Source organism: Sebastes umbrosus, chromosome 7, assembly GCF_015220745.1.
Source record: "Sebastes umbrosus isolate fSebUmb1 chromosome 7, fSebUmb1.pri, whole genome shotgun sequence".
Classification (NCBI taxonomy): domain Eukaryota; kingdom Metazoa; phylum Chordata; class Actinopteri; order Perciformes; family Sebastidae; genus Sebastes; species Sebastes umbrosus.
The window spans coordinates 12325297-12350261 of record NC_051275.1 but is presented as its reverse complement, the minus strand read 5'-3'; the positions used below and the strand labels follow the sequence as shown (position 1 = coordinate 12350261).

Sequence of the window (24965 nt, the reverse complement as noted above, 5' to 3'; positions counted from 1 at the left end):
CGTCGGCCTTTTTCTAGCCATACATTGGAGTGGGTTCACAACGCTAAACTCTGTTTCATAAGATAGTGTGAAACACTAAATTTTCAATGTTCCTATAGAAGCAGAACTTCAAATTATACGTTTTTTTTTGCTGTTGTTGTTGTTTTCATTCTTTCCAATTTGCGGAATCGTGCAACACCAATTTGTGTCCTTCAACTGCCAGAGCAATGTCAGTGGAATTACTGTGAAAGGACATTTTAAAAGCATATGTAATATTCTTCCAGTATATTCTTTCCAGGCTGTGCATAATATTACACGGCTCTCTGTGAGTGCCAATTACATGGACATGTGCCTGGGACTGTGCCATCCGAAATGAGAGCGATTATGGCCGGCCTGACTGGCTGTGCTGGAGACAGAACAGAGGGGAAACGAGAGACTGTGACCTTCAGGACTAAGCATTGCTTATCTCTTCTACACACTGCTGAGAAAGGGGAAAATGTGTTTAAATCATTACTTCATAAATTAGAAGCATCCAGTCTAAAATAGAAACCAGTGGTCTCTTCACCGGTGGAATGAACGACTACTGCCTTCACCCGAGGGTTCTCTTTACTATCTTCACATTTCATTTGGAAGTCAAAGGCCGGGCATTAAGAATAAACACTCGCAACCTCCATCTGGCTCGCCCAGTACAGCCAAAGTGACCTTTTATTATTCTTACTGTATCTCTAGAGGGAATCAATTGTACTTCCATGACAGCTCAGGCAATTTCTAAGGTGCTATCTGCCAAGATATCATATTACACCGTGTCAGCACCTATCGGGATTTCCAGTCTGCCTGGGCATGATGTCCCCGTAGAAGAGATGAGATTAGCAAAGACAGAACCAGCAGGTGCCTTGGTGGTCCTCCAGGTCCTTCTTTATCTGTGAGGTGCAAGGGGACGTAGGTGTGGCTGATTCACTTTACACTCTCCTGTACTACTATCTACAACTACAAATCAAATTCACCTGAGATGGCCTCAGTGTCACGCCATCACCAGGAGGTGACCGGTACCTGCAATGGCAATGCTACTTGAGGAAATTGCAATGACAATCCTGAGTTTGCCCTCTCATTTCTCTTTTCTTGCTCTCAACTCTGATGTGTGTATCATTTTTAAAAGAAAAACACTGACAAGGAGTAGACTTAGTATGTAAGATGGATAAACAGTTTGCTGCTGGGTTTGCCCTATAAGAAAATCTATAAACCAATAAGCTTGCTTTGTACAAATATAGCAGAAAATATAGCCGCAAGTGGGGATGGACCTTTGACACTTTCCGACACCTGTATTAAAGATAACTAACAGGTTTTATGACGATAAGACAGATGCTCAGTCATTTACGACCGAATCTGTTGCGCCCCCTAATGGTCGATTTGAGTGAAACTTTCAGGTTCACCTTACTTTTCACTATACTGTCACCTACATATACACACTTCTCTACACATAATACATTCCTGCACACCTCTGTATGTATACATATACATACTACATTTACGTTTACATTCAGCTCATCCATTTGAAATACTGCCTTCCACAAATGTATTTATATTACTTATTTTATATTTATGACTTGCACTATTTTATGTCTTTGATTCTCATTTAATGCTTGTGTGATTTTCCTTTTTTTTTATATTTACATTTTTAATGAGCAGTGTTGAAGGGTACCTGAGACCCAATATTTTCATTGCCATCGACTGCTTGCTGTAATTGTTGTGCATATGACCAATAAAAAAAAAAATGAACTTGAGGTTATATTCCAGGTACTCATATGGACATATCCTGCAAGTTTTGTGATGATTGACCCAACGGTTGTGGAGTTTGTTCTATTGATGTGCTGAGCAACGCCCTTTTAAAGTTCATTGGTCAATATCTTCAAAACACAATGAGATATCAGCAAGCTTTTGATAAGCTTAGACCAATAAAGAACCAAAGAAATATATATAGAGCTAAGGTTTAGGAGGAAATGTCAAAAATGATTTTTTCAAAACATTCCAAATGGCAGAAAATCTAGTCAGGCAGATTTTTTTTGCAGAGTGAATAGAGATGTCTTGCAAATTTTGAGTATATCAGACTTAGGGGCATAGGGGTTATGACTTTTCAAAGTTCAACGGTTTGACTTTTAATTACAGTGCCCCCCCCATTGGGCTGATTTGGGGTCATATTTGTTGAGCAGCATTGGCACACAACTTCCAATCATTAGTGAAAATATACAGACAAAATGCTCCTCTCCAAGTACACATTTGGCAAGAGGTACCGGCCAGGAAGTTTAACCTTTCTCCTCTTTTATTTAATCCTCAGGCATGTCTCCATGTCCTTCTTTCAATCTGGGCAGATGGTAGGACACCACACGGTGGAACGGAGAAAGCTGACAGGTTTCTACAGGGTTTGCAGGCGGTCGCTGATGAGGAGATATTGTCGGCGTTCAACATAAGCTTCGGGTGGGCAGTAAGGGTGTGCCTGGCAGGAGAGCTAATTAGACAGCACATGGCTCTATGGGCGAGCTGGGAGCTCATATATGAATACCTCATATATGGGGATCTCGTATAGCCGAGTCGGCACAGACACACAGCCATGGTGCACATATGCACAACAACACACTCACATTCACTCCCTCACTTGCACCCAGATCTGTTGCTACAGCTCAGCTGCGCTGTGGGCGCCGTGAGGACTGTGACGATGTGAGGGCAAGAAGGCGTTGGAGGCTCCTACCAGGCTCCTTCCTAATGGTGGAGTTGACATTTACCCCGGGAGGCTGTGGGCTGTGGCTGCTGCTGCTGCTCCCACAAGATATGATTCAACCCGCCGTGCGAAATATAGAGGAATCTATTCTGATGGATGAGGACGGCTACAGTGAAGGACCCGGAGATGTCTGGGGGCTGTGTGCTGCATACTGTACCTTAATTTACCAACACACTGCATCTGACATGACTGTTACTTGAGCTATCTAGGGCCTACGTTGACAGATACCTAGGATAGTACATGATGGAGAGAGACAGAAAACAGGCACGGTATGTCAGTGGGATCACTAAGTGAGCGTCTCCCATCACATGTTTTGTTGAATCATACGTACAAGCTCACAACTCCTCCAGAAGAAGAACTGCCTCCACACCAGCTCTCCGTATTGATCGGACCTGACTGAATCCCGCTCTTGTTCTCGCAGTCTTGTTACTGTTGGTCACACATTTTTTAGACATTTGTCTTTACTTTTTTTCTGCTATTTCAGAGTTCCATAGAGTGTTATAAACACCTGCATCACAAACAAGTCTGTCAGTCCTGATAACCTGGACAAACTTTGATATAGCTTGTTAAAAAACACTCTAGTCTAATATATAATGTTTACTATGTTCACCTAAGCACTGAAAAGAAGCTATTGCTGAGTGTCATGAGAATGGCATTAGTTAAAGGGACTGTAGGTTTTTATACATATTAACGTTTTTAAATTGTTCTTTATTGCCAATGTGTGAACAGGTTGTAACCTAAATTAAAAAATTAGACCTTCTGTGACTTTCTGGGTTTCTGGGACCAAGAGCTTTTGCTTTCTACTCGCAAGGCCAGAGCGGCCAACTAGTCTCTTGTGTGTGTCGCCTCACTGTTTTGTCCGATGCTCGCCTGTGTCTAAGTAGTGTGAGCGCAAGCATGAGCAACAGGACGCTGACTGTTATTAACTTAATGGCCACAGGAGTCACTGTCAATTTATGACTCCTATATAGAGCCCCTTTAATTTGGTCATAAACTTCAGTATTGGAAGCTGATGTGTGAAGATTTTAATGGATGGCTGTCATTTATTTAAGTCCCACACGAAAAACATTGTTGACAGGCTAAAAAAGCATGTACACATTGGGGTGTTTTTTTTTCTTCCTTTCGGCCAAAGAAAGTTTATTTTTGCCAAATGTAACTATTATATGATTAAGGTGATTTGTTGTGACTCCATCAGCTCAGTGTCTTTGGATGTTAAACACCATTTACGATGGTGCTTTGAGATTGTAAAAAATTGCAAATCCCTCACTGTTTACTATATGCCGGGGCTGGTTGGCCATCTCTGACAATGCGTAGGCTTTACTATCTTTATTCATAAGGCCATTTTTGGGAAAGCTTCCTTCCTTACTCTTGTTTCTATGTTAATCAAAAAATGTGGGCCTCATTATACTGTAGTCTGAAGACTTGGTCTATTTTTTGCTGACTGTTATTCTGCTGAAAAATGTAAAACTAAAGGAATTGGTAACTGGTGAGTGGGTTCAGGGCAACTGCCAGATCTAGGGAAAATAAATATTCTGGTGACTGTCGAGGCTTTCCAGTAACACATTACTCATACATTTTAATTGACTCGTCTCTTCTTCTCTCTGTTCTGCTATCTTCTTCTCTTTTTTTCTGTCTAACTACTTTTTAATGCAACTTTATGTTCACTGTATTGTAGCTCTGACTTGCATGTATCTGTTGACAAAACAGATTCTGAATACAAAAGTTAGTTACATACAGATATCATGACAGTTACACCTACAGTACTCCACAAAGCATCACCCAATCATTATTTAACCTCAACTTCAACAATACAGTAGTGCAACACTTGAGCCTTGAAATTTGAAATAACCCACCAAGTGGCTCTCAGTCACAATGGGTAAAGACCATAGACTGTATATAAGAAGTGGACAAAGTCACCGTGACGTCACTCATTGGTTTCTGGACTGCCGTTTTGAAGCCTCGAGTTTGACATTTTGGCTGTTGACATCTTGTTTTTTTTGCAACCAGAAGTGACACGAGAGAATGGAGCAAAGTACAACTGAACGCTGATGATTTTTATTATGACTTATTATTATCAGTTATCTTTTAGGAATTGTGTATATTTGGATAGTATCTAGCAGCATGTGTTTACGTACACAGGCGTGAATTCACGTTTGAATCAGCAGCAAAAGAGAGTCAAATAAGGCTCTATTCAGCAAACACACACATCCACAAACAGTATGCATGTCCAGTCGGTAGATAGTAACTATGATCTGCTTGAGCTTTACACTGTCATTTCCATAAAGGAACACGCTGTTCGGATGGAGAAGAAAAGGTCATCTTGGGCTGCTTACTGGGGGGGGGGTTGTTTTGTATTTGGGGATGAATGGGAACAGTTGTTCTGTGATTGGGGAATACACAAAGAGACTATATAGAGAGGGACCTTCAGTTAATTGGGGAAAAAACAAGTCACCAGCCACTTATTTGATGCGTAACGTAGGCATTGAGGCAATCCTCAATTCAAAAGTGAATTTAAGATTCTAAGAATTTCTTTCATTTCAACTTTTCTAGTACTGCTTTTTCCCTTCTTTGGCTTTATCTCTATGTCTTGTCTAATTCTTCTGTTTTTCCTAATGAGATTTAGCAGTTGTGTGCAAGGCTGAAAAAGTGTTGTAAGACAAAGGCCATCACAAAATGGAAAGAGTGAAGACAAGTTAAGAACTCAAATTGAAAAGAAAATAGGTATTGCCATATAACCTGTTGCCTCTTAATTTGGTTAAATTATTTTTCAAATAACACAAAGGGCCAAAGATTATTACCTGAAGGAAACACATATGGTTATCTCCATTAGAGCTGACTGATGAAAGCAGCTGGTTCAACACATATCTTGGACAATTTTTTTTCAAACACACCTTATAAAAAGTTGTTTACTTTGTGTGTTTATGTAAAAAAAAAATACTAATATGTCATTATTAGATTATTACTCTTAAATATTGATATCTGCCTAGAAAATACAGTATTGGTCTAGCTCATATATACATATACATATACATATACTGTATACCGTGACGTCACCCATTGGTTTGTGGACTGCCGTTTTGAAGCCTCGAGTTCGGCAATTTGGCCGTTGCCATCTTGGTTTTTTGAAACCAAAAGTAACAATAGAGGGTGGAGCTAAATACAACCGAACACTAAATAAGACATTTTAGGCGACCAAAAAGGTAACAATTTCCTTTCATGAACAGAAAACACTGTGAAATGGTTGAAGTTGTAAGACAAAAACACAAACAACACCCAGACTGGACAACGCCATGGTAGCGACCTGTCAATCACAAGATAGCCACGCCCTAAAGATATCCCGCTTTATCGTCTATTCTACTCAAAATGGGACGCAATTAATAAACTGAACATCATGCTGTATTGATGAAGACTTGTAGGACAGAGTGCTATCTTCTTTGCACCCAGATATAGGAGTTTTTTTTCATCTGCCAATTAAAGATGTTGGTGTAATTTGTCGTTTAAAGCTCGTCTGTGCCTTTTAAACTGCAGTGAAGGCTTGTTTCATAATAAAATGCCAATTCAATTTACTTTATTACACTCAGCATCAATACGGCTTTATAGGAAGCCCTGGCTACATATATTAGAAACAGACAATAAAACAATAGCACTATTAAAACGAGTATATTGTGTCTTATGATCTAGGATAAATAGAGTGGGGACTCCTTTTCAGTCAGAGAAAGGAGTGTTTCATTGGTTTTTGCTTCAATAGCAGGAGCCCTTTGGCCTTGTGTGCTCAGCAAATTTGCCGTTTAACCACCAAACATCAGGGAACAAGACCTCGGAATAGGTTACAAGGCAACATCTCCATGTAGAGTCCCAGGGTTTTTGTGCCAGGAGAACAGAGAGGGAACATTAAATGCTAGTGCTGTCCTCAGGATGGGGACGCGGTAACATCCCCACGCCCCCTGCGTTTTGCTACTCTCTTTATATCCCCCCACTTTCCAAAAAGCAGCAGCAGTAAATACTGAAGTAACTTCATAAAAGATACTTTCAAAGCTAGGACGAGGCAGCTGGCATACCATCAAAGGCAATAAAACATATGGTACAGTGACAGCACATGCATCATCGCCCTGCCTGCACAAGTTACCAATTCTGAAAGCTTTTTCTTTTGTTTACTTGTGAAAGCAGAGTTCATATGTCTTTGAATTACTGACAATGTCAATGCGGAGAGAGTGAAGAATGAAATGGAACTGAGAGAATCGGATTAAGGAGGATGGCAGTGTAATACATGGAATACTGCTTTACATATTGTGACATGGTTATTTAGATGGCGGGCTTCAGAGGAATTAAGTGTACAGACCAATCTACTTTAAGGTATCAAGTGGGCTCCCATCTCAAGGTGCTCAGGTTTCTGTAGTCTGCACAGAATCAATGGAAAACTAATATAAAATATGGATTATTATGTATGAAAACAACTGTAAGTTAGTAATGAAATGTTAAAATCCAGGAATGTTATGGAGTTCTATTGATTTGCCAACTATAAAAGGTATCTACCTAAATATAATCTAATTAAATAAAACAGCCTTGGACTGAGCCCTAGCTTTAGGAAGTACACCATCTTAACCCACATCTTAGCATCTCTACAGATACATATATGTTTTAAAGTTATGTATGTTTTAATGTATATTTTAATGATCACTTTCAAGGCCAAGGGTGTAGGGTTAGATAGTAGGTTCTTCAGGAATTTTCAAAAAAATCAAACTACTATACTCAACATCAACAATGAACCTTTAAACTCATAAATAATGTGTTTCCCTGGGTACAATGTACCCACAAATCACTCGCTACTTCTGGCGAAGCTGTGAGTGCATGGTAATACTGAAGACGAAGAGCGTCCCTCATCTGGATTTTGGCGGCTGGGCGAGGACACTGTTCAATTTAATAATTGAAACACACTGAAATAAATAATAAGTGTTACGGTTATCTTTGCGACAGCGGCTCCACCAATAATAACACTTGGAAACGCTAGGTAGGGAAAAGTTGAAAAGTAATCCATTGCTCATTTAATTTATCTTATTTTGTTATTGACGTATTCTTATTATTATTCTTATTCGTATCCTATTTTGGGGTTTAATTCTTTTTAAAAGTTTTAAGTCAGAAATGTGTTGATTCTACTCTAAGGTCATTTTGGAGGCTATAGTGCGTGGGGCTGTTTTATTGGAAATGTGAGTGCTAGACCCCTTCTTTTTCCCTGGTTGTAACGGCGGAAGACAGATGCCAAGACAAAAAAGATGATTAGTAGATGGACAGACAAACAGAGCAAGAGAAAAGTAGTGCCTATCACTTTAAGCATGCTACACTGTAAAAGTGTGCATATGTAAAGGGTGTATGTTTTGCCCTAAGTGCATTAACTGCAGCATGGCAATAATTCAGAGCAGCTTGTCCTCATTAAGACTTAACAGTCCCTCCCACTGAAGCGCCTTACTCTGAGGGCAGCTTAGTCCTTTCATCCCCATTTTGATATGGACCTCAGCCCTGACCCCAGAGTACGAGGGACTGTGGCAGTGATGGTGATAGCAGAGCCGCCCAACTCCTGGACCTCTGGTAAACCCTCAACATAAGCTCTGTTGCGCCAACATTCAAAAGTTACTGTCACTAACTCTCTCCAAACACCACCATCCAATCCTATGCTAGATCCACATTAGGATCAGCATTCTCATCAATGGAACAGTTGGCTTTGTTGCTGCCACAATAAAGTGCTATGAAATGGTAGTAGCTGCAAAGTCTAATTTAAATATTTCACATTCTCTATCTTGTGATCATTGTTCTATGTGATACTTGTGTTGGGAGTTATTTCATTCTTCCTTTTTTTTTGTTTTGTAGATAGAGCTGTTGACAGGCTTCTTTCTCAGCAGAACATCTTGGTTTCTTCCCCAACAAGCAGTTTCATCAGGGGGGCAGATTAAACAACCACAAACATACAGCGTTCACCTGCAGGTTAAACCTTTGAAGGGATCAGCCAAATTCTGAGCTCCTGTGTTGAGATCGTTATCAGGAAATTTCTGCCTTCTAGGGCACTATCTATCCGGTTACAGTATGAAGTGAAAATAGACTTGAACCAAGACCTTAAGTTCCTTTAGTTCCCCCTTACAAATGTTACAATTCCATCCCCACATCAGGATCAAAGATCATACGGCGAGGACTGGAGCCACCGGATGGTGTTGACCTTAAATTCGTCCGATAAGCCCTTTAGACGTGACGTGACTGTCAACTTAAAATACCCTTCTTGTGGCCATCACATCAGCAACGTATGTCTCAGAAGATTCTCAGTCAGGCAGGTTCACAATATCAAAGTCAAAGACAACTGGACATCTCGGGTGCCATTACATGCAGGCTTTTGGGCTAAACCATACACTGCAGCTTCCCATCCTTTGGGTGTAGACCAGTAGGCAACCTCCGGGTCTGTAAAGCGAAGCCAATGCTGAAGTGCCTTAAACTTGCATTCTTTCTAATAGCCAGCATGGGGAGACTCCTCTGGTTGCAAAAGGTAGTCTGATTGTATAGAAGTCTATGAAAAAATGAGCCTACTTCTCACTTGATTTGTTACCTCAGTAAACATTGTAAACATGAGTTTATGGTCTCAATCGCTAGTTTCAAGTCTTCTTCAATACAGCATGATGTTCATTTAGTAAATTATGGTCCCATTTAGAGTCAAATAGACCATAAAGCTGCGTATGCTTTAGGAGATGGCTACCTTGTGATTGACAGGTCACAACCACGGCATTCACATTGTCCGGTCAGGGTGTTGTCTGTGTTTTGGTTTTCGAACTTTAACCCTTTCACAGTGTGTTTTCAGATCATGAAAGTTAATTGTAACATTTTGGTCGCCTAATAATGTCGTTGCGATTTTATGATCCTAGATGAAATTTACCAATATGTAAATGGTAAATGGACTGCATTTACATAGCGCCTTTATAGTCTTCCAAACAATCAAAGTGCTTTACAATACATGCCAACAATTACCCCATTTGCACACATTCATACACTGATGGCAGAGGCTGCCATACGATGTACCACCCGTCATCGGGATCTAAACTAATGCTCATTCACTCATACACTGATGGCACAGCCAGCGGGATTCAGTATCTTGCCCAAAGGGCACTTCGACATGTGGACTCGAGGAGTAAGGGGTTGAACCGCCAATCTTGCGATTAGTGGACGACCCACTCTACCACTTGAGCCACAGCTGCCCAACATGTTTATCCATCATTGAATTTGTCAAGATCTTTGTTATTTCATAGGGAGACAATAATACTCAAACTCAGCTGATGTCATTCATATTATATACTCAACATGTCAAGTCTGTGCACAAGATGGGAAGTCATTTTGTACTTCACAGAGGCTCTGATGTTCATCCAGGATTCAAAGAACCCATCTGTTAAATCTGGAAAGACTAAAATTGCAAAGAGAATTCTTACATGGTAAGACAGCGCAGACAGATGCAACATAGCTTAAGGGAAACTATATAGCAGGAGCTAATGAAGGGAAACCGTGAGAAACATCTTCTCTGCCGCAGTCTGGGGGAGAAATGGTGTGGATGCTGAAGAGAGGTGGAAAATACAGAGGGATGAGCGATAGAGGACTTGGTATGAAGACAGTGAGAAAAGCAATTAATGTCCGCTAATTGCTCTCATTAGAAGAGATGGGGGCCGATTTCGCAGACGCTGTGATGGACAGTGGCGATTCAAACATATAAATGTGGAATGCGATTTCAAAGCCGTGCAGCAAACGGTGGTATAGCTCTCAAGACTGATAGCAGCAGGACTGATAAGACCAGACACTATCATCAAGATTTCACTCTATCATCTTTCTTGTGATAAAAAAAAATAGAATTGACTGTAAAGATAAAACGATAGAGGTCTAATGCAGCTGGAGAAATGACGAACAAAATGATGGAGTATGGAAGAGATAGATAAAAGAGTTGAGGCAAGGGAGAAAGACAGAACACTTTCCCAACACTTCTTTTAGCAAGAAGTTTTATCATTTATATAATAGGCAAATGTTTTATGTTAAATGCAGTACCTGTGAGGGTATCTGGACACTATTTGTCATTGTTTTGCATTGTTAATTGATTTCTGATAATAAATATACACATATATTTGCATAAAGCAAGCATATTTGCTCACTCCCATGTTGATACGAGTATTAAATACTTGGCAAATCTCCCTTTAAGGAACATTTTGAACAGGTAAAAAAATTATTAATCACAATTAACTATGGACTATCATGTGATTAATCGCAATTAAACATTTTCATTGATTGCAGCTCTAGTAAATAAATGTGTCATGGCACAGTAATATAAAACATGAAGAACACAATAATACAGTCAAACTGATGCGAGCCAGGTTTCCTGTGTGAAATCAAATATCCGCCCAGCCTGAAAAGTTTATGGCAGCTCCCGCCACTCTATTCTTCATCTTGTCCACCTCTTAATCCGGTTAGTATCGACTAAACACCTAAGAAAAGAATCCACTCTGGGTGTTTAATGAATAGCAGCCGATTTCTCTGAGAAAACACTTAGCGGACAGAGCTCCTGAGAAACAGGAGGCCAACTGAAGGTACAATGAGACCACGGAGACACATCCCGGGGAGAAAAATGGAAAAAGAGACGATTTCTCTTGTGCTTCATTGCAGCCCACACATAAAAGTTTTTTTTTCAGAATGTGCATTTCTATTAACTAAGCAGAAATGTTATTTATCACAGTGTAGGCCAAACCACAGCGTAGTATAAAAGAGCACTTTAATGCTGAAGCACTTCTCACTGCAGAACTTTGTGGTGTCTGTGTGATAGAGTGCCGGTGTGCAATAGGGCATATGCAAACTGAAACAAGATGTAATTAACAAGAATAATATCTCTTCCCTGCTCCGACCGTGAGCAAGGGAAGCTGTGATATCTGCTCTGTCCTAAAACAGTGTAATTTTGTCTCATTTTCTGCTGAATCCCTGATTGAGTCGAAAGGCGGGGAATTACGATAAAGCTCTTTCTCTCCTAATGAGCACCGGCAGTTAAAGTTGGTACTCTGGCTGGCTCGACTTTTACACCTTTTTCCTTTGCTCATAGACACTCAAATGACTTGAGCGATCAAAAATAACCACCTTACCTCTCAATGATGTCAGCGATGACACAGGCAAACATCTGCAGGCCCTCTGGAAGCTGCAGAGCCACTGGAGAGAGAGAGCGGAAAACAGAAAAGTTACTTGCGTTAGAGTGACGGCAACATGTTATTTAATAAATCCTGGACAGCGTGGTTATACATAGCCTCTGCAACTGGTTCAGAGTGCTCCGCTGACAGCAAATAGTGACATTTCAGGGTAATTTCCCCTCTGCCACGGTAGTACTGTTGGTTTATTTTAGCAAGCGTCGGGCTGTTGGAAATATAGTCCAAACCAATCACCACAGCTCTATCTCAACAGCTCATGGCTTGTACGGAGCCATTAAACTCTCTCTTTTCCCTGTCTGTCTCTAAGCCTGCCACTGGCGCTGTGAGTCACACTTTCACTCTCTTTGCTACTGAAACACACAAAAACACACCACCCCACCCTCCTTCCCAATCTTCACACAACTTTATGTCTCAAAGCTAGAATTCAATATGGGAAACTGACGGGACGGCTATAAAATTGAAATCAAGCAACCAATTAACAACCTTTGGTCCTGCTGGTGGTGTTGCATGCTGACAACAGGAGACCTACTATGATGTGCAACACCAACTGAGATGAACCAATGGAAAAAAAAAAAAAAGTTGTTCAGGGCAGGATTTACTAAGTGCCTCGTTTCAGACTCACTCCGCATCAAGAGACGGGCATGTTTTTTTTATCAAACAGGCAGAAGGGCCTGGAAGCACCTCGACTGCACTCTGCCTGCAATCAGTGAAGTGTGGCCCTTTTCCTTTATGCATATATCTCTAAAGAAAAATCACGCAAATGACGACTGGAGATGTCGTGTGAGATTGCTGAGTTTGCCGGTAATGTAAATACAGGGATCAGTATTGCATGAAAGATTCTCCACTAAGCAGATGCTGGTATATTAAAGGAAGTTTGTAATGAGCAAAGGAATGTGTTTCCTATGTAACTCATAATTAAAGCAGCAGTGGGTCGAATTGGAGCAAATATGATTAAACAAAAACGTATTTTTATGAAACGGTCACTATATCCTGACAGTAATGGATGAGACAGGTAATCTAAAAGAAATCATGTGGTGCCTCTGTGTCCTCCGGTGCTCCTAATGGCATCTGCAAGATTTCACAGACCGGAAGAAAACAACTAATCAGAGCCGAGCTGGAGCCTTGCCACAACATTTGAGGAGAGAAATAGGCATTACAGTAACAGAATAGTGATTCATTTGATCAGCGCTGCCTAGTGTGACCGTTTGATCGGAGTTGAATGAACAGCAATGAGGGGTCTTCTTCACAGCAGTACTGATAGATCTCTGTGTAAAAGGGACTATGAGAAAGAGAAAGAGAGAGAGAGAGAGGAATATGTTGCACATGCTGCCTGCCAAAAAGACACCGTTGTCGATTTGAATACTTAATACAATGTTGTAATTAAATAGATAAATAATGCTACACGTTAAATAGAAGTCTTCATATAGCCCTCGTGATCGTCATCGGCCAATACTGCTTCCAGCAATCGGTGATCGACCCAAAAATCCTGATCGGAGCATCCTTACTGTTAATAATAAAGTAAAGTATGAGATCAACACAAATATGAGTGCTGGGGATTTGAAATGAATAAGCTCAAATAAAAAAGTATGAGTTTCTGAAAACAAGATGATGTAATTAAGCCTCTGAGAAAGAAAAGGAATCTAATCAACAGAATATCTGACCATTTTAAAACACCAAAGAGGTAACAGAGAGCGTTGTTATTAAGATTGAACCTTAAGATAATCCGCTAGTGTAAATCAATGCTCCCTTTGGAATCCTTCTTTAAACTCATTTTAATGTAAGGGCTTTTCTTAAATTTTATTTTATTGTTTCATTTTTGTTTATTGTTGTTTTATTGCTCTGAATCTATGGTTACATAAGTCTCTTAGTATCTGCTGGACCAGATATCTTTTCTTTTTACATCATTCAATCTGTTATTTTTTGTTTCCTTACAGGATTGTTTAACATGACTTCAACTGCTTTGGTTATACATTTCTATAAATAAAGATAACTGTATGAGTTTTTTCATCGACACCAATCAAAATGTTTCAGCGTCCTCATTTCAGACAAACTCAACTGCACCTTTTAAGCTTTCCTTTAAGGATAATATCATCATTTTTTTCTTGGAATTCAAAGTAGATGAAAATATGAATGTCTTTTGGGAATTTCTTATGAGATGTGCCTTGTGATTTTTTTACATTAAAGATCCTATATTATTTGGTAGATCGAGAATCCATGATTTAGTATACATTAATCCTGCCATCGCATCATCAAATAAACATGACGACATCTCGGTATCAGAGACTAATAAGATATTGATGATGTCAAGTGTAGCCCCGCAAGGAATAACAGAACAGGAATCAGAGCGTGAAGTGGTTGAGAAGGAAAAGATGAGAGTGACAGAGAGGAGATTAATAAGGAAAGCAAATATGGTGCTGTGAGATGGCTCACCCCCTTATAATAATAATTTCCCTATTTTCGTCATTTTGGTCGGCAAATTTAAATGCAGAGTGTAACATTTTATACCGATTCAAGCTGCATGATGATTATTTTATTATCAATAAATCTGTAGATTATTTTTTCAATTAATTCGCTCTACCGGGGGTAGCCTGAGGAGATTATGTGTTCGATTGTGTGTGTGTGTGCATCTGTCTGTCTGTCCACGCCTTATCTCGCACACTACTGGACCCATCAGCCTAATATTGATGATATTCATTTATCACTGTATGCTCAAGGACCTCTCATGGTTGCGGTGATTAACACTTTTTGAAAAACATATTTTATTGACTTTTTTATACTGTTATTGACCACCGACTCCTCACTACTCTTAACCGGTCGGTAGGGTTAAATCATCAACAACTGCAACTGCTTGGAATCGTGTTTACGTTACGGACTAGGAATTGTTCCTCTCTTGATATCTAGGTAAGACATTTGTATGTATATATGTATGTATGTATGTATGTATGTATGTATAACTATCGCTTAGCAAATGACAGACTGAACCAGGCGCCGACTACAACAGAGTACGTCTATGAGTGGTGTATAAAATATCAGAGAATTGTTAAAAAAAAATATTTCCCAGAGGCCCATTCAATATATTTAATATTTAATATCAATTTTCAGCAGAGAAAAGTAGTTTGAGAAGCAGGAACCAGAAAATGTTTAAGCAATTTTGTTTGATTAATAACATCAACTTTTAATCAATTCTAAAAATACTTTCCGATTAACTGCCTACGAATTGACTGATCCATTAGTTGACTATTTCCACAAAGATTCCAATGAACAAAAACGCTTCCCACCAAGAGGAAAAAAAACAGCTTTTGATAAATCGAAATTCAATTTCATTTTTTTATCAACAAATGTATAGAATAGCAATATAGAGAATAGCATTTGTCTTGCATCAAGATTATTGGTCATTTAAATCAAGAAAAAACATTTATTTGAATTGGCGACAAGGGATTCCTTTCACACATACATTACACATCTTTTGAGAAAAATAATGTGAAAGGAATTCCTTATCTTCAATGAGAAGTAATAACTAATGTTTTTAAATACACATAATGATAGAAGATTGATTTATTATAATGTATATTTTAGCTGTTTTTTGTGATTTTGTCTGTTTGTAATTGTGAAATACAGGGTTCTGCTGTTTAGTGGTTTACCTTTTAGGATTATATTATACAACACTGTTTGTGTATCAGCAAAGCCTTCTGTCAACACTTCCCCTTTTGCCATTTACCCTTTGTGAAGCAGTAATTTATGTACATTTCACGATATGATCACAAACATGCTTTCACAAGGTGTGTACCAGTTCAGTGTAAAATCCCAGTCACCATGTCATGCACATGGAGCAAGCACCCGGAGACAAAAGGCTTTGTTTCAATCAACCATGACATTTTCTTCCAGTCAAACTCTGCCGCACCTTACTTCAATAAATCCATCAACGTCTCAGTGGACACTTACAATTCGAAAGACGCTGAATTCAGCGCAACGTTTTCACATGACTAGGCCTGAAACAATTTCAGAGACTTCAAGGCCAGACAGCATTAAACAATAAAAGCTGGGACAGACAAAAGGCCTAGGAGGTTGAGGGTGGATGGCCATGAGATGGAGTGATAGATGGGGCAGTGTGGAGAGGAGGAGCGAGAGCACTTCTTACTGATGAAAGGTTAAGGGATCACAAAGCGCTCATGCAGACAGTGAGAGACAGGTCATTACCTAGAAAAGGGCAAGTTTATTAACAGAGAAAGGTTTCGGAGCACACCTCTGCCACAGCTGACAGCAGCAAAGAGCTTTCTCCATCTGCTGCCCCCGGTGAAAGGTGAGTTCGATGCTGGAGGTGAGACTGGCTGTTTGAATGCATGTTTGAGTTTTCACGCAAGAATGATGAGCTGCTTCTAGCTTTGGAAGTGCATTCCTGCCCCCACAGAGCAGAGAACCTCAACCACACAGACATAAAATGAGACAGGAGGAGTTAATTTAACGGCTTCAGACGTCACATGTTTAGACAGCTAACAACTCCAAGAAACAAGTGTGGAAGATTTCTTATCGTCACTTAATGTTGACCTCTGATACATACATGTAGCTTGTCAAACACCAATCATCTAATGATGCTGTTACATGACATACCTATGTAACAATACGGGCAGTACAGGTAGCAAGAAAGCCACATGTGGGATTATGTTAACAATCAAAGACAGGCAGTAAACTAAGAAAGTGCTGGAAAGACCAATTTATCAGTGAACGGCAGACTGAACGGACAAAGCCAAGGGATTACTCAGAATTTTCAAAGGGGGGGTTATGGCTGGGAAGACTAGAATAGGGCTATATATAGGGTTTATCCTGTAGTAGATTACATCTCTCTCTCTCTCGCTCTCTCTCTCTTGGGTAAATACTAATGTGAAAAGTATGGTTTAGACCTGCTTTATATGAAAAGTGCCCTGAGATAACTTCTGTTATGATTTGGAGCTATATGAATAAATTGGAATTTATTTTACTTTTAAGTAGGGATGCACAAACCCTGTCTCCCACAAAATGACGTTCCCATACAACTAAACTGCATAACCAAAAAATACATTTTGAGGGAAATGTATTTTCTCCCAGATTACAGCCGCAGTTTTAAACATTTTTAAACACATGATTAACGTTGTAAATGAAAAAAACAAAAAATAAAACTCCTTACGTTTAGAAAACAAAACTACTTGGTTAGGTTTAGTAAAAAAAACTGCAAAAATATTTTGGCTTAAAACGACTATGACATTGAAACAACAAAACCAAAATGCCACAAAATGAGTTAGTTAGGTTAAGGCAACAAAACTATTCGGTTAGGCTTAGTAAAACACATCATGGTTCGGCTTAAAATTACGTTAAAACATGGGCAAGAAATGACTACGTTCATCTTCAAAATTCACAGGAATTACAGTTCAAGTGTAAACCGTTTTAACGCAGCAACAAATTGGCCCGATATCCAATATCCGTATCGGTGCATCCCTACTTTTGAATGCATGTCTGTCTTCTGTGTTCACACATACCAATATATATGAAATAATAATAGGAATAAATGTAATGAACTCAGTTGCCAGTTTATTAGGTAGCTCAAACTAATACCGTCCAATACACAGTCCTGCAATAATTCCTACCTTTACTAAGATTATAATATGCAGTTTTTGTTGAAACTATTTTAGAGAGGTGTCAGTTCAACTTTATGGTCATTTTGGAGGACGCAGTTTGCAGTGCAGTTGTGTTGTATTTCATTATGCACTATATATTTCGTCCAACCTTACTTATACATATAATACATAAATTAACCTATACATTCTGAAATAATTAAATAACCTTTTAAAATCCAACACATTATTATGACTTATTATTATCAGTTATCTTTTAAGAATTGTGTATATTTGGATAGTATCTAGCAGTATGTGTTTACGTACACAAGCGTGAATTCACGTGTAAGTTTGCAGCGAAAGAGAGTCAAATAAGGCTACATTCAGCAAACACACACATCCACATACAGTATGCAAGTCCAGTCTGTAGAGAGTAACTATGATCTGCTTGAGCTTTACACTGTCATTTCCATAAAGGAACACACTGTTCGGATGGAGAAGAAAAGGTCATCTTGGGCTGCTTACTGGTTGTTTTGTATTTGGGGATGAATGGGAACAGTTGTTCTGTGATTGGGGAATACACAAAGAGACTATATAGAGAGGGACCTTTAGTTAATTGGGGAAAAAACAAGTCACCAGCCACTTATTTGATGTGTAACATAGGCATTGAGGCAATCCTCAATTCAAAAGTGAATTTAAGATTCTAAGAATTTCTTTCATTTCAACTTTTCTCTCATTCCCCCACACCCCATGCACCCTCTCATAAAAGTAACTGAAACATGGAAAAAACTGCTGAAACTAAAAGGAAAACTAAGTGTTCTTGCTTATTATGTTGAAGCTCAAGGAACATCTAAAGAGAAACTGTCAACTGTGCTAATTTTTTGATTGTCTGCAGTTTAGCTGTGAGAAGACCTTGGAAAACAGAACAACTCCCCGGGTATTTCACATTCCTCGCAGGAGAACACTTTCATGAATTCAAGGTCCCTCAAGACACTCAAGGCCGTACTGCGTTTTCCTTCTTTGGCTTTATCTCTATGTCTTGTCTAATTCTTCTGTTTTTCCTAATGAGATTTAGCAGTTGTGTGCAAGGCTGAAAAAGTGCTGTAAGACAAAGGCCATCATAAAATGGAAAGAGTGAAGACAAGTTAAGAACTCAAATTGAAAAGAAAATAGGTATTGCCATATAACCTGTTGCCTCTTAATTTGGTTAAATTATTTTTCAAACAACACAAAGGGCCAAAGATTATTATCTGAAGGAAACACATATGGTTATCTCCATTAGAGCTGACTGATGAATCAGCTGGTTCAGCACATATCTTGGACATATTTTTTCAAACACACCTTATAAAAAGTTGTTTACTTTGTGTGGTTATGTAAAAAGAAAAAGGCCAATATGTCATTATCAGATCATTACTCTTAAATATTGATATCTGCCTAGAAAATACAGTATTGGTCTAGCTCATATATATGTATATATATATATATATATATATACACTCACCGGCCACTTTATTAGGCATACCTGTTCAATCGCTTGTTAACACAAATAGCTAATCAGCCAATCACATGGCAGCAACTCAATGCATTTAGGCATCTAGACGTGGTATGACTTTGAACGTGGCGTGGATGTTGGTACCAGACGGGCTGGTCTGAGTATTTCAAAAACTGCTGATCTACTGGGATTTTCACGCACAACCATCTCTAGGGTTTACAGAGAATGGTCCGAAAAAGAGAAAATATCCTGTGAGCGGCAGTTGTGTGGACGAAAATGCCTTGTTGATGTCAGAGGTCAGAGGAGAATGGGCAGAGTGGTTCGAGATGATAGAAAGGCACCAGTAACTCAAATAACCACTCGTTACAACCAAGGTATGCAGAATACCATCTCTGAATGCACAACACGTCCAACCTTGAAGCAGACGGGCTACAGCAGCAGAAGACCACCCGGTACTAGCAAGGTGTACTTAATAAAGTGGCCGGTGAGTGTATATATGTATATTTATATATATATATACATATATATATACACATATATATACTGAATACCGTGTCGTCACCCATTGGTTTGTGGACTGCCGTTTTGAAGCCTCGAGTTTGGCAATTTGGCCGTCGCCATCTTGTTTTTTTGCAACCAAAAGTAACAATAGAGGGTGGAGCTAAATACAACCGAACACTAAATAAGACATTTTTAGGCGACCAAAAAGGTTACAATTTCCTTTGATGAACAGAAAACACACTGTGAAATGGTTAAAGTTTCAAGACGAAAACACAAACAACACCCACACTGGACAACGCCGTGGTAGCGACCTGTCAACAACAAGGTAGCCACACCCTAAAGATATCCCGCTTTATCGTCTATTTTACTCAAAATGGGACCACAATTTATTAACTGAACATCATGCTGTATTGAAGAAAACTTGAAACTAGCGAGTTTCAATATGGTGATTACTTAAAGGAACAGTGCGTAACATTTAGGGTGATCTATTGGCAGAAAATGGAATATTATATTAATAAGTATGTTTTCTTTAGTGTATAATTACCTGACAATAAGTGTTTTTAGAAATTTATATCTATATAGGGAGCGGTCCTCTTCATGGAGCTGGCCACCATGATTCTACAGTAGCCCCTGAACGGATAAACCAAACACTGGCTCTAAATAGGGCCATTCGCATTTTCACGTTTTTGCGTCGGCCACCATAGTTCTCCTACACGCTTAGCACATGGGAGAATTTTCAGTTGGCTGCAATCTGCAACCTCACCACTAGATGCCGTCAGATCCTACACAATGCACCTTTAAACAAAACTAAAAAAAGCAGACCTGCCTGTATTTTCTTAACTTTATGGGTATATTATTACTAAAATAAACACCAAGGGCAAATATCATTACCTGGAAACACATGATAGTTTAAATGTAATGAACTTAAACCAGGGCTGGAAATTGTGAATCCACTTGTTTCTACCAAACATTCAGTATGTTCTAAACATCAGCATGATTTCACCAAAATACACTGCTTCCATCTTATTTGTGAATGGCTAGCCTGAAGAACCTCCATCTGGTTCGTTTGTTGGTCTGAATTCCTATTCCAGGTGTCACTCAAACAATTGATTCTCTACAAACAAAACACTAGATGCAAGTCAGCTAGTTATTATCACCTAATTACATTTTTGTTGTCTTTATCTTAACTGAAAAGTGTGACGGTAATCAAGACAGCCAACAGCAGTTAGAACAACTAAGCTGCTCTTGTAAAGAGCTGAGATGTGCAACAGATTATATCAAAACAACACACAATTAGATTAAAATGAGAAAATCAGGCAAAACAACACAAAGCTTTTGATTATTATAAACTGAAAAAAAAAATAGGCTGGGCAGCTAAAATAAAACTCTACTGTATCTGTCTCAGTCCTCTATTTCAAAAGCACAGAGTATGCGACTCAAGAGGAGTTCAAAGGCTGACAAAGAAACAGATGGACACAAAGTGGAACAAAGAGAGACAGGGGTGATGAGGTGAGTTATGCTCTCTGAGTTCAGAGAGAGAGAGAGAGAGACAGAGAGACAGAGAGAGAGAGAGAGGATGATCTCTGATAAAAAAAAAAAGGTCACAACAAAAAAGCAAAGCCAGCAAGCTGCGGTAAAACCATGCGCTCCCCACAGGGACGGTGAAAAAATGATTCAATCCTCTTGGTATGCCATCTGCATATTCCCACCCAAGGCAGGATCGACTGAAGGACTACACATTATGACATTTACATTAGTGAAGGACGACTTTTTTCTTAGGCTGAAGGCCGCCATTGTAACACTACGCCATGACCTGCTTCACTGAAAACACCAAGCAAGACAAAACGTCAAAATATACATGTAACAATGCATGAGGGCAGGAAATGAAGTACATATGCTTAATGAAAGGTTCTCATTTTTAAGTCTGGCTTAAACCAATACTCACATGCCCATATACTGTATACACCGATCAGCCGTAACATGAGGACGGCATGGGCACCCTGACCGGCCTGCGGCTACGCAGCCCCATATGCAACAAACTGCGATGCACTGTGTGTTCTGACACCTTTCTATCGGAACCAGCGTTAACTTTTTCAGCAATTTGAGCTACAGTAGCTCTTCTATTGGATCGGTCACTGATCACTTACAATGCAATTGCTTTAGGAAGTGATCTCTTTGCACCCAATATGGAAAAGAGGAAGAATTACAGCGACTCTTGAAATGTACGTATGGGCACGTCAGTATTATTTTAAGATAGACATGAAACAACACTGAAAACCGAGTATATGGTTGGACCGTGTATGGTCCGTGAACTAGTGGCTAAATTGTTATATAAAATAGTCATTGGTCATGTCTGTCATGTTAAATCCAGCAGTATATGCCCACCAGGTCCGGCGAGGACACTAGGGGACGCGTTGCTCCACTCAACTGGCCGTTCAAGCACTGACGTACCCGATCGTTGAATGCACCTGATTGGTCCCTGGTTTTCTGCTTGCCGTTTCAAACAGAGGACGCCATGGCGGCCTGCTCGTAAACTTTCTGTTATTCCGTCTAAACAATCCACCAAAATGTACTTCTGAAAAGCAGAAATAGGCTGTGCTATTGCTGAATCTTGTTTCATTTTAGAACTAGATCTCCTAGTTTGACAACTTGGTCTAACTTTCCTGAACCTGACGCCTCGCGCTGGAAGGGCTCATTTGTATAAAGTTGAGATTTTTCAACTTTATGCAAATACGAGACCCTCTCCAACTCTGCCATAACACTCCCACCATGCACTGGGCGACTGCTTCTCCTGCTTTCCAAAGGAAATGAATGGAAAGCGTTGAGACGCCCTCCGTCATCGGATCTGGTGGAAATGCATCGATAGACGCCCCCAAGAAAACGTAAACAAAGTACTGTTCCCCGCCTTTTCATTTGGAAAAAGCAACGGCCAATGAGGAAACTTCAATACAGCCAACTAATCGTGCATCTTCATCACTCAGTCACTCACACAGATTTTTGCGTTTGTATGGCTGGCCCTCTGCAGTCCAGCCAAAAATGTGAACCCATCCTTGAAGTGAAAAATATTAAAACATTTCAATCACAATCCATAAAAATCCTTGAATCTTTGTCTTTGTCAGTTTTATACTGAGCAAGACTGACAACTGTTATGTAAAATGAGTGATACATTTTTGAGGCATGCAGACACACAAAACTTAATTTTGTACATTTTCAGTACAACAGAAAATAGAAACTATTATCAACTTAAACCAAGTGTGTCTGCAGACATGAATATTAGACTGTTGTCTCTTTCATTATTTTAAAAGGTGTCAAATTGCTCCTATTACTATGCAAAAAAACAAAACCATGAACGGCAGCCAATAGCAAGCTCATTTGGGTATAGAAAAAAAAAGACAAACATTCTGTGGGTCCACAAAATCCATCTCCATTCATTGTCTATGGAGCAGCTCCAGACTTTATACATCACAGGTTTGAGACTTCCTTCTCTGGTTTCTGGATTCAGGTGGTGTTCCCCTTTAAAATGAGGCGCCTTTCTCTTGATAAGGTTCATAACACAGAACTCTCAGTAAAAGCGTTCAAACCACCTGATTAGTCCTGAGTGTGTTTTTATAATATTAGACTCAATTTATGAAAACCTGCAAATGATGTATTACCTAATGCCTCTACAAATAGATAGTGAAAGTGAAATACTACGCATCATCAACAGCCATTCTAATTTATTTGCTTCTGTGTTCCCCGACTGAATATGTAATTTTGAAAAACAGCTCAGCCTTGATAGTGTAAAATGAATAGGGGCCTGACTGCAGCTCCTCAAAGCTGTTTTTTATTATCACCTAATAATGGTATAAGGGCTAGTAAAGCAATGTAATACTATCATCAAATGATACTTCAGTCAGTTGCAGAGCAGCAAAAACTGATTTGCCTGTTGCCATAGACCGCCGCATACACTACATCGATGTCAGTGAAGCCTCCCACTGTGCCCACACTCAGTTAGTCCTGAGGCTACAATCCCACTGCAGGCCTTGCTACTCAATTCACAATTTTGCTCAGATCTGATGATTCTGTTTAACTTTGCTATTTTTTTAAGTGACCCATATCTTGTATCAGTTTAAATGACCTCCAGATTGAACAAAAGATTTCACAACAAAAGATAAGACGTCTGGACAGTTTGTCAGGGAGGCAGCTGAAATTGTTGCCCAGTTTTGTAGTTAATAAATAGAATATTTTCCTCCTTTTACCTTGAGACTGGTTTGGAAACGTTTCTTATTTATGAGGCCATGTTCTGCTTTGAATATGGGTCAAAAAATACAATGTCTTGTATTTGCTTGTAGTTAAACTGCACACACACACACACACACACATCTGTGTTGCATGGATGGTGAGAAGACATTTGAGCGTAGCCTTCCAACTCTGCCAATAACACAATTCCTGGGAAAATCAAAGAAGGCTAACGTAGCACATCCCCCTCACAAATTCAGTGTTAACCAACTCCAAAACACAATGCGCGTGGAAGTGCTTGTGAAAAGCATTCTGCTTCACTTTTGTGTCCATGCTGACCCATGAGAGTGAACACAACACAAAAAAAAGGATTTTTTTCTGAATCACATCACCACGAATAGGCAAAAAATACATCACATAAATATTAGGGCTGTCAATCGATTAAAATATTTAATTGCGATTAATCGCATGATTGTCCATAGTTAATCGTGATTCAACACAAATTAATCGCACGTTTTTTATTTGTTCAAAATGTACCTTAAAGGGAGATTTGCCAAGTGTTTAATACTCTTCTCATCATGGGAGTGGGCAAATATGCTTGCTTTATGCAAATATATGTATATATTTATTATTGGAAATCAATTAACAACACAAAACAATGGCAAATATTGTCCAGAAACCCTCAGAGGTACTGCATTTAGCATAAAAATATGCTCCAATCATAACATAGCAAACTCAAGCACAACAGGCAACAACAGCTGTCAGTGTGTCAGTGTGCTGACTTTACTATGAATTGCCCCAAACTGCATGTGATTATCATAAAGTGGGCATGTCTGTAAAGGGGAGACTTGTGGGTACCCATAGAACCCATTTACTTTCACATATCTTGAGGTCAGAGGTCAAGGGAGTCCTTTGGAAATGGCCATGCCAGTTTTTCCTTTTTCCAAAATTAAGCGTAAGTTTAGAGCGTTATTTAACCTCCTTCCCGACAAGCTAGTATGACATGGTTGTTGGTAATCCAATGTATTCCTTAGGTTTTTCTAGTTTTATATGATACCAGTTTCTTCTACCTTTAAAACTGAGCCCGCTACAACCTAAAAACTGCAATGTAATGCGTAATGTAATTAGTGGCGTTAAAACGAATCTGCATTAATGCATTATTATCGTGTTAACTTTGTCAGCACTAATATACATACTAATTTCTTTGGATGTATGTT

The 24965-nt window shown here is 39.3% G+C and overlaps 1 protein-coding gene across 1 annotated transcript in view; it reads right to left on the bottom strand.

The window, feature by feature from the left end:
* The window catches only part of dph1 (diphthamide biosynthesis 1), a 78737-nt gene that overhangs the window by 49925 nt on the left and 3847 nt on the right, over positions 1-24965 (bottom strand). The window contains exon 3 of the mRNA XM_037776073.1: positions 11893-11956. Coding sequence (XP_037632001.1) covers positions 11893-11956 — 64 coding nt within the window. The remainder of the gene's footprint in view (positions 1-11892; positions 11957-24965) is intronic.